General features: G+C 22.2%; 4 protein-coding genes across 4 annotated transcripts; all 4 read left to right on the top strand.

The window, feature by feature from the left end:
• Positions 1–742: 742 nt before the first annotated feature.
• On the top strand, positions 743–1,828 carry LOC128960298 (uncharacterized). The gene has a single exon (XM_054306371.1). The coding sequence runs from the start codon at positions 743–745 to the stop codon at positions 1,826–1,828; it is 1,086 nt and encodes a 361-aa protein (XP_054162346.1).
• A 944-nt stretch (positions 1,829–2,772) lies between these two features.
• Positions 2,773–3,782, top strand: LOC128960002 (thioredoxin-2-like). Its single transcript, XM_054306059.1, has 3 exons — positions 2,773–2,947; positions 3,017–3,184; positions 3,439–3,782. The coding sequence occupies exons 1-3, from the start codon at positions 2,819–2,821 to the stop codon at positions 3,565–3,567; spliced, it is 426 nt and encodes a 141-aa protein (XP_054162034.1). The 5' UTR covers positions 2,773–2,818; the 3' UTR covers positions 3,568–3,782.
• Positions 3,783–4,956: 1,174 nt separating this feature from the next.
• LOC128960299 (ethylmalonyl-CoA decarboxylase-like) lies at positions 4,957–8,132 on the top strand. The gene is made up of 4 exons (XM_054306372.1): positions 4,957–4,964; positions 6,693–6,843; positions 6,898–7,389; positions 8,109–8,132. The coding sequence occupies exons 1-4, from the start codon at positions 4,957–4,959 to the stop codon at positions 8,130–8,132; spliced, it is 675 nt and encodes a 224-aa protein (XP_054162347.1).
• A 43-nt stretch (positions 8,133–8,175) lies between these two features.
• LOC128960300 (uncharacterized oxidoreductase ZK1290.5-like) lies at positions 8,176–9,724 on the top strand. The gene is made up of 3 exons (XM_054306373.1): positions 8,176–8,350; positions 8,798–8,922; positions 8,978–9,724. Exons 1-3 carry the CDS (start codon positions 8,290–8,292, stop codon positions 9,722–9,724), a joined length of 933 nt encoding a protein of 310 aa, XP_054162348.1. The 5' UTR covers positions 8,176–8,289.
• Positions 9,725–11,898: the final 2,174 nt, after the last annotated feature.

Consider the following 11,898-nt stretch of genomic DNA (forward strand, 5'->3'; position numbering starts at 1 on the left):
CTTTAGTTTTATTATTATATAATTTATGTTTTATTAATAAATAGTACAAATCAGTAGATTCTGTATAAAGTAATTATTATACATAGGGTTAGATTAAGTTTGATCCATCATTTTATTATCAAAATAATCCTTATTTTCCCTGTCTTTGGGAATATTTTGAATGGTATTTATAAAAAAATCACTAAATTTATTAAAATTTAATTTCTAAATTAATTTTTAATATTTCTATGAAACCTTATGGAAATTATTAAGTTTTGGTACTATTTATTATAATAATATAAAATATATTTTCCTTTCTAAAGCTGCGTTCATATGATTGCTTGCTTAAGTAGACTCGACTTAAAGTTAAGTGAAGTTTCATAGAGGCATACAATGGAAGAAAAATAAAATATTTTCCGTAAAAATTGGATGGATTTTATTGGGGAACTTCCCTCCTTTGGAAAGTTACCCGAACTCTAATTATAAAGTAAATAAAACAGTTTATATTGAATGCTGTAATGCAAGCAATAGCCACATCTATTGGCATACAATTGAATAAAACATTTTAAGACATCAATTGCTATAAATATCAATACAACATATTTTGTATTATAATTTATAATATGATATTAAGTATTAATAAATATATTAAAAACAAGTTTTAAGTAGTGATATAAACATGTGATAAATGTTTTAGTTTTGTATAGAAATGCACTCTTAATTGACTGACAAAGACATTGAAGACACGATTACATACAAAGAGATGATATTTTTGAAGACATTGACAACTCATAGCAGATATGGTCTTAAACTCTGTACTTTCAAATCTATTCAAGTGATCTCACGATATGAAAGCAGCGGACAATCAATTATTAACGACTCGTTTGTTCACCGATTATCACTAAAGACGTGCCAAAGTCTGTATGATAGTAAATATGGACGTAATAAGTGGTATTTGAGAGGATCACCTAAATCTGGTCTCAATGTAAATGTCGAGTACGTGGACACCAAACCCAATGATCGCACTGGAAGTGCAACTCTGGTTGCACTTCATGGTTGTCCCGGCAGTTATATAGACTACACTAAACTTATTGAAAACTTTGGACAACATTACAGAGTAATTATTCCCAATTTTCCCGATTTTTCGCTAACCAACGAAACCAATCATTTCTGGCATTCAGGCGAAGAAAAATCAGTATTTGTGACGGATTTCTTGCAGAAGTTAAATGTCCAGCAAATAGATTGTCTTATATGTCACTCTTCGTCAATATTTGCCGCATCTTATCTGTGGTCAAAAGATAATCAATATTTCAATCAAATAGATATAAAAACATTATGTCTTTTGTCAAATCCCGGTCCGAAGTGGTTCACAATAAAGGGTCGATTGGTTTCCATGTTTTTCACTCATTTATCGCGTTTACGACTTATTAGACAATATTTAAGAAGTATTTGGTCGCGAAAAATGACAAAACGTTTGGGTTTTAGTAATCAAATTGAAGACTACGATCGCTTAGCTCTTCTTTTATCGACTTATTATTTGTCTCAAACACAAACTGTCACTAAAAGACTTAAAAAATTAATTGAATTGAAAATTCCGACACTTTTTATCTTTAGTTCAAAAGACAAACTTTTTAATAAAGAAATATTTTATAATTTATTTGGAATTTTAGAGACCGATGGAAATGACTTTGATATCTATGAAGAACATCAAAATATTTTAATTCAAAAGGCAAGAGAAGACAATTGGATTAAAGTTATTGACATTAGAAGTGGTGGTCATTACGTGTTTGTCACTCACCATAAGTTAGTCCATCAATATATTGAACAACTACTTGAAAAAGTTAAATAACTGTTGATTTAAATATAAATATTAGAAAAATTAGTGTTTTTTGGTATTACAAACTGATATTTCGTATTTATTATGCAAATTGTTATAATATTATTGATTAAAAATAATGTATCAGTAATTTGTGTACACATTATGTAGCCTTACTATAATACAGATAGAGTTTACAATTAGAGTGACCAATGTTTTGAGTTACCCCTAAATTAATGTATATTCAATATATTTTAATTGTAAATTTAAATAAAAATTATATTAAATCTATTGACACCACTATTTGATTTCGATGACAACTAAATCTCATTTACATAAATAATAATTGTTTTATATTTAAAAAATACTGTACAGTATATGATATGTTACTTTAAAAATTAGTTTAATGTTAGTTAAATTATTGTTATATAGATATTACATATTTAATTATATAATATTTTGTTATCAATAGTGGATTACAAATGTTTGCATAGATTTATTTGTTGATTACTTATATAATATTACTTTACATTACATTACTATATGTACTATAAATTTACACTGAAATGCACTCCAAAAGCACTTGCAATCACTGATATTATGTACAGTATATTAGATATTGCAAATTAAAGCCATTTTCACAAATGGTTTTAAGGAGAACCGAACCGTATTTTGTTATTACCGGTATATTAACAATAAATTTAATATTCATATACTAAATAAAATAGATTTAATACCGTATTACTTAATACAGTTACATAATATTGTGTTTAATAAAATACAAAATATATTGTAGTAATATTAGCAAACAATACGTAATATGAATTTTTTAAGACCTAAACCGTTAATAACTGATATAAACTAAAAGCGAAACACTTTTATTATGAAAAAACCGAACCATTTTTGGTTACAAACTCTAACAAACATAACGCCGGTTAACACAAGAGTGTGCTATCAATAGTATGAATGGTATGAATGAGTGCACGGATTGGTTGTCAATATGTATGACGTTTGAGGCGTTTAATGTTTGACAGTGTGTGTACTGTATGTGTAGTACTGTATGTGCCGTATATTATAGTGAGTATACAGTTGTCTAACAATCCATACATTGATTATATCATCGAAACAATGGTTCACAAAGTGTCGGATAAGGTATGTATTAATATTAAGGACAGTATTATACTATTGCTGACCATATTATTAATGTATGTCTGAATTTAGGCTGATTTTGACAGTCAGTTGTCAACTGCTGGCACTAAACTAGTTGTGGTTGACTTTTTCGCCACGTGGTGCGGACCGTGCAAAATGATTAGTCCTATACTCGACAAACTCAGTCAAGATATGGCCGCAGATGTGCTCTTCATTAAGGTTGATGTCGATGAAAATGAGGTACAATTGTTACAATAGTTATTGAAAATATAAATATTTATTGATTACCACTAAAATTGTTTGGTTTACTAATTCAATACATGATTTTTATGGCAATTGTATGTATTTGTTGTTTAATACAGTACTGTATTATTAACTAACCAAACAATCATAATATGAATTGTATTTTTACATAAAAATGAAGTGTTGGGTCTGTTTAGTGGTAAACCCTAAGAATATAATATATATATTAATTGACACTTACTATTGATTAGGACATTGCAATCGATAATAAGGTGACAGTTATGCCGACATTTGTTTTCTTCAAGAATGGCCAGAAAGTGGACGAGTTTTCGGGCGCTAATGAAAATAAACTGAAAGAACTGATAGCTAAACACAAGTAATTTAATTGTAATGATGTCTTCAATTGACTCATTAATTAGCAATTTTTGAATTTTTAAGTTAATGCTATTTGAAAATTAATTGCTTTTTATATAAAATCACTGTTATTTAGATTTATTTAAAAGAAAATTATTTTTTATATTGAAGTATATTTAAAGTTTAGGGAAAGCTTTCTTTATTAATTAAATTGAAGAAACAGTAAATGCTTAATAATTACGTAAAAATTTTAATTATTAATTTCCAATCTGTAATATGATCTCAATTTAATACTAATTAATTTTTAGTTAATGATATAAATTAGTTTATTTAATTAAAAATTTTTAATTTTATTCTATTAGATAGTTTGGTTAAATAAAATTTTGAAAAAATTTCAGATTTTTTTTTTAGTTAACACATTATTAAAATATGTATTAAATTTTTTATTTAAATAAAGTCTATCTTTTCAATGTTTTGTGTTGTGGTTTAATATTAATGTAGTTTCTATGGATTTATTACATTTTAGTTTATATGAGTACCGGTAATAAAGTATATACTGTGTATAATACCGTACATACGGTACTTGTTTTATATAATATATTAATATCTGTTATATTTCTATAAAAAGACTAAATATTCATTTGCAAAATAATTATTGTTTTGTTTTTTATTATATTTATTTTAAATTATTAGTTTTTTAAAGAGTTAAATTTAACATTATATAAATAACATTGTTTATGGGATATATAATCAGATCTTTGAAAACTTTAATAAAATAATTTATTAACAGATGTGAAGTCGTTTTAGATAATGAAATATTTTTTAATTAAAATATTTCTGATTTTTAAGTAATTAATGTAATTTTTAAAACATAAAAAGATAAACTTTTAAAGTTAAAAGTTTAAACTTTATTTTTGTAAAAAGATATTAAAGGTTTTTGAAAGGTATCTTGGTCAAAATTTTTTTATAATTTATTCAGTATAACTGTACCAAATCAATGAATAACCTTGAATATTATATTAAAATGTTTGATTATATACTGAAATTTCATTTATTGTAGACATTGAATGACAACACGTATATAACTTATATAATATATAATATAAGTTTATTCAATATTCAATATTATAATCAATATATGAATGATTACATATTTGTTGATTTATCGACAGTATAACATTTATTTGATTATAATAATAAAATGTTTTAGCTTTAATACAATAATTAATAATATTAATTACTTACTAATCTATTAACCAATATATTAATTACTAGATTTCAAATGTGTAATGTAACTGAATTTAATCATTATATATTATGCTTATATAAAATATCATATTAGATAATATGATAAATAAATTTTATATTATGTCCACAATTTTATTTAATTTATATTTAATCTATATAAAAGTAAAATGAAAAAGTTACATATGGTAATATAAAAATAATTGACTGATCAAAATTATTTGAGCATTTTTATCATTTTCTATAATAATTAACACCATTTAATGCATTGTTTAATGTTTTTAATTTAAATATTTTTGTTAACATTATAAAAATTAATTTTGTTTTACTTAATGAAGAATATTTATAATATAAACATAAAGTACAATAAATAGGTTACAAGTATTACTGTATAATAAATAGATTGCATCAAACTTGTAGTGAAGGTTTTTATCTATATTTTGTTATTTCCTATGTTATGCAGCGCTTAAATTTAATATTCATTACTAATAATACTGTATAGGCTATTAAATGTAAATGAAAAATATATAAAAGTAATAAATTCATACAAATACAGTATACGTAATAAACTTAACTGTATATAATAGGCGATGGCAGGAAAAGCTTACTTTTTAAAATACAGTATTAGATAACATAGTTTATTAAACATTATAAAAATGATCATGCACATATAAACTATTACTAATTAATGTTTATTTTTACTGTATTTTAATATACGGTATATTAAAATTTGTTGTATTATAAGTTAGTATAAATTATTTTGTGTAAATTTTGAAAATAATAACGTAAATATACAGTAATACTGTAATTTATATAACATAAACTAATTTATTGTAAAAATAGTTACTGTATTGTTTAATATACAAAATATAAATGATAACTAGATTCATGAAATATGATTTAAAATACATATTATCAATGGATAACCATTAGACAACAAATACTGTATATATTAATATAAATTATGTTTTATTCGTCTATTAAAATAAGTAAAGTTATATATTATATGTAAAATTATTTTCAAATATTTTAAAAAGAAATGTTAAATATTTGTTGAATTAATATTAGAAGTCGTATTCAAACAATTGGTTTACAGATTATTATGAAAGCAGTCTCTGTTTGTCTCATATTTCTTACAATTTTTGTACATTTAATTGCTTGTAGTTTCTAATTGTGTTATCTTTGACTTCATAACTTCAGTTTTTACAATTGTCTTATAATAATAATAATGATAATCATTATTTAATAAAAATGCAAAAAATAGATAACAAAGTTGTACAGTATTTATAATAATACTAATCTTTGTTCATAACTTAAGTTTATTTTTTCACAATTATAACAAATATTTTTAGCGATGCATTTTTGAATATTTTGAATATTATCAAAATTTGTTTTGTTTAAAACCAAATATTTTGATGAATACTTTATTATGAGTAATAATATACAGTATAATACTGTATATGCAAAAAACATACTTTAATAATAAGTAAACTGTTACTAAATACACACTTAAATATTTTTATAGATAAAATATAGCAAAAAATGAACTAAATATTTATCGGAATTATATAAAAAGATTAACATGGCAAATTTAAAAATACATATTTATATAAATTATAATAACATATTTTTAGATTTTGCACATAACTCTTTACTTTAAATATGTTATACTGTATTAGCTTTATTGAATTACAATATTAATTAAAATTATTAAAAATTTTAATCATATATATTAAACATATATTTTAACAATATATATATTATATCACATATAAAGTTGTGATATACACATGATATACACATACAAATGCATTATATTTAATATATTAACAAATTGATATTTTGTCATTTGATTTGTAATTATATTATATATTGTATTATATATTGACAACAAATTACTCTTTAGACAAAACATTGGATCTATTGATTTAACGAAGAATGAAGTAACAAAAATAGCCACAATTTGTATCAATAATTATAACAAACGAAATGCAATGAGTGTTTCAATGATCAAACAATTTGATGAAGTGATCACAGAATTGCAAGAATGGTATTCTGTAAGTTAGTTATGGAGTAAATGATTAAAGAATTGAATGAAATTTACATTTTAGGGAAAATTTATTATAATTATTGGCAAAAATGGTTTTTTCTGTTCGGGAGCCGACTTGGATTTTGTCAGAAATAATTGTCAAAATTTTGATTCTGGATATCAATATTCAACATCAATGCACTCACTTCTTGCACGCCTTCAATCACTACCACTGCTAACTGTGGCTGCAATTGATGGACAAGCATTAGGTGGTGGCGCAGAAATTGCCACCGCATGTGATATACGAGTTATGACCAGAAATGCTAAAATCGGTTTTATTCACATATTAGTTGGTGTGACTACCGGTTGGAGTGGAGGCACACGATTAACACGTTTGCTGGGATGTCATAAAGCATTAGATCTAATGATGTCGGGAAAGGTATTATCCGCTGAACAAGCATTTGATTTGGGACTTAGTAATCATATTTTTAATAATATTCACTCTAACGAGCAGTTTATTGAGCAAATTGCTAAATGGCTTAATAATGATCTTAATATCAATGATAGAAATAATGTGATTAAAATTAAACAACAATTATATTAAAAATGGTATTAAATATTTTTAATTATTATTGTTTATTTAATGACATTTAAGTAAAATTAAAATTTAATTCTAACACAACGATAATTATTTTATGTTATATTTTTTATTTAACAATTTTATAATAATAATATGATATTTACAAATATAAAAATATTAATTTTATAATACATTTATGAAAAATTATTTTTATATTTTTTAATTATTGAGTTATTGTACAATCAATTGTGATAATATAACTGATGATTGTGTATATTTCAAATCAAATATAGTGATTTACATTATTAATAAAGTTTATATATAATAATTAAATTTTTGTTATGATTATTAAACTCTCAGTTTGGCCAAAATCGGAGGTACTCTTTTAAATTTCTTAAAATTATAAACGCAACTAAATATGAAATTTATATTTATTAATCTTTTTTAAAACTGATATTTAATTACAATTAATGTAAGCACAAAATAATCACTATTTTGCAACATTGCAATATAATATTAATGTGAAAAGTTAATTTAGCAAATAAAAAATTTTAGTTTAATGCAAACTATATAATATAATATTATTTTTAATTAAATAATTAATTAGATATTATACTTTATATTTGTTTTACTTTTAACTATTATTGTTTGTTTTTATAATTATTTTTAAAGACATTATTTTCATCAAATAGTTTATTTCATTCAATTTATAGAGAGTTTGCGCCGAATTGTTGTAAAAGCCGAGCGATCGATATCTTCATGTATTATACTATCAATGTTTGTGTCTCTTCTCCAAAATGTCAGTATTGTAGTCATTGAACACAATATTTTTATACAAAATTAATTTACGGTTAAATATTTAAATAAATCATTGGTTTTTATATAAATTAATAAATGGAGGATAAATCAAAAATAAGATTAACTAATGGAGTTTATATGCCTTTGGTTGGGTTAGGTATTTCGATATTTTTTACAATTTTAATATTTATTAAATTTTTATTTGCATTTCAATTTAATTTTTATAAAATTAGCTAAATTTTAGTAATCTATTTTATTTATTATAATTCTTTTTGTAATAATTAACATAATTTAATAAAATATTCATATGTAATTTAATTATACAGTATTTATATCTATCTATATAATTAAATTATATGTAAATTTATTATATTGTTTATCTATTATAGTAATTTCTATATATATATAATTGTAATTTGCAATATTTTAGTATCTGTATAAAAATAAAAGCTATGATATTGTATTGACCTTCAAATTCTTAATGAGCGCATAATTTTAGACAATATTGTGTTTAATGTTAATTTTTTTATTTTAAAAATAATTATTAATATTATCCGTATTATACAATACATATAAAATAAGTATACGTTTATAAAATTTATAGGTACGAGTCATAGCGGGGGATATTCTCATCGGGCAGTAGTCTATGCCTTAAAAGATGTCGGTTATCGGCTTATAGATACAGCCAAAAGATACGGAACCGAAAGTTTTATACCTCAAGCTATTGATGTATGAATTAATAATAATATTGTATTTTTAAGTTAACAAAAAAAAGTTTTTTTAGGAGAGTTGTGTTCCGAGAGAAGATATATTTGTATCAACAAAATTATGGCCAACAGATTATGGATTTGAATCGACTAAAACTGCATTTAAAGGATCACTCAATAGATTAGGCGTTGACTACATTGACTTATTTTTGATACATTGGCCCGAAGTATCTTCAAAATGTAGTGATAAATGGGGAACTTTAGTCGAGACGTGGCGTTCAATTGAAACCTTATATGACTCGGGTCTCTGTCGGGCTATAGGTGTCAGTAATTATGGAATTGAAGAATTTGAGAAACTTTTACCGGAAAGTAGTATAACTCCTCATATAAATCAAATAGAGTTTCATCCCTTTCACAATCCCAATGATTTGAAACAGTATTGTGACGATAATAAGATACAGATTCAGGGCTACTCTCCATTAGGTGAGGGCTATCTCGTCAACGAACAGATTATCAAAGAGATGGCATACAATCATAAGCGAACAGCGGCTCAGGTATTGATTCGGTGGTCAATTCAAAACTCTGTCCCAACTATTCCTAAGTCTACTAAAGAGAACAGAGTTAAAGAAAATTTTAATGTATTTGACTTTCAATTAAATGACAACGAAATGAGTCTATTAAATGGCTTACATGAAGGTCGCAAATATATTGATAGCTCTAAGATTAAGGACAAAATTGATGAACAATTGCCCGATGGATACAAATTAGACATACATTTAAATGAAATGACTAATAGCTCACAAAATAACAGACAACAGTCATAAATATTGTAAAACAATATTATATTTTATCTAATATTTAATCTAATGTAATGTATATTTAGTTTTGATTTTAATTAGAGAAAATTTCACTGATTCAAAAATAATTATCACAATATAAATGTGAAATACTATTTTTAATTAACTATATATATAATTTATATACAGTATCACACTATTTCATTAAAAAATTATTTAATCAAAAATAAATATCAATAATAATATTTATTTTAAATAAAGTATTCTTATATTTTTATTAATTTAACATTTTATTATAATGTATAATTAATACAAAATAATTAATTAATTAATAGTATATTATTAATAGAAATACAATGAAATTATTTATAATAAATCGAGAATAATAAAATTTTTATATAACAATAAATAATTTGTATAAAAATTACTTTATATTAGTAATATGATATGATTTCATTTTTTAATTAAATGCTTTATATTTTACATAAAAATAAAATAACTGAGAGCACCAATTATTATTATTAAGTTAATTATATATCTAAATGCAAATATTTGAATAAATTTATAGCTTATAGACTTTATTTTCATAATTGGAATGCAAATAATTCAATAAATATACAATATATATATAAATTTTTATTTGTAATGTTATTTTAAAATAATATTTGTATATTATATATATATATCAGAGATACAGTATTAAATAAGCAAACTTATTATACAGTATTATTAATCATAATATTACTATAATTAAAGTTTTAAATTAATTTTAAATATTCTCTATTTTATTAATTAAAAAAATATATTTTTAATGTTTATATTACATTTGAGAAACTAACCTTTACAGATTATCTAAATAAATAAGTTTAAAGTTTATCAATTAATTGATAATATTGAAAAAACATTGTATTATAAAGAGAATCCATTAAATAATTTCCCAAAATGTAACGTAAATTGTAAAGATATTGTCATTTAAAAAATTGTTAAAACCTCAATTAATTACTTAATTTTAATTAAATTTATGATAAAATATAATAACTCTTAATATGAATTTGTCGATGAATATCTGTTTTTTAGTTCAACAAATTGTTAGAAAACTGTTTATTTATTTAAAATTGAAAAAAGGATTAAAAAAATTTAGTACAATAATTAAAATTATCATATTTTATAAAAACTAAATTAGTTTTGAAAATATTCTACAGAATGACCAATCATTAGTAATTTAGCTAAAATGTGATTATCATTAATAGAGCATTTAATCATTAATAAAAAATTATAAAGTAATATATCCTCGTAAAACTTTTTATTATTTAATAAAATATATTGTATTTTATTTAACTTTACAAAAACATTTAAAGAAAATCAGTTAAAATTATAAAATTAATATTTGTGTTTTCATTAATTTACTAAAGTAATAATTTGAGATCCTATTTAGCTAAAATGGTAATTTTGTTTTAGTTTATATTTAAAAGTTATTGTTATTTAAAACTACAATTACAGATATATCAATGATTTTATCGCTTTGTTTCCACGGAACCACTTAAAAATAATTATTAAAAATTTAAATATTAAATGGTCTAATATTGTCAAACAAGATGGCAATTGCATCACAATTCAATAACTTTTAGTTTTTATAAAATTAATAAAATAAGTAAATTTTAATTTTGAGAAATAAATTTATGGATTCCCTTAAATTATAACAAAACTATTTTTAATCTTAGAATTAAATTCAATTAAAAATCGTATTATGAAATGTAATTACATAAATAAAAAATTTAAGACTAGTTTAATGAAACAATTTAAAGATAATATGTTAAAAATTATGTCATAATTTAAAGTAGATTATAGTTTTTGCAACGTTAATTGCTTTATAGTTAAACTTTAGTTTGTTATTACAAATTATTATAAATATATTTTTTAACTAAGTTTTGTCAGTAATAATGTTGTGAATAGCTTTATAATGCATATTTAAAAAACAGTATTAATATTGTACTGTATTATATGCAAATCAATGGCAGAAATAAGTTTTAAAAATTATATATTTTAATGTAATGTATTGCGTTATAATATATTAAAAATTTAATTTAATTCTGTCATTGAAATGTATATTTTGTAAATTATTATTATATAATTCTGTAACTTATATTCTATACATTACAGAATACACAATTTAAGTCTCTTTTATATTATTTGCACATTAT

The sequence above is a fragment of the Oppia nitens genome, unplaced genomic scaffold (genome assembly GCF_028296485.1).
Source record: "Oppia nitens isolate AA-2021 unplaced genomic scaffold, nextdenovo-longstitch-racon4-pilon3 scaffold4_pilon_pilon_pilon, whole genome shotgun sequence".
Taxonomy (NCBI): domain Eukaryota; kingdom Metazoa; phylum Arthropoda; class Arachnida; order Sarcoptiformes; family Oppiidae; genus Oppia; species Oppia nitens.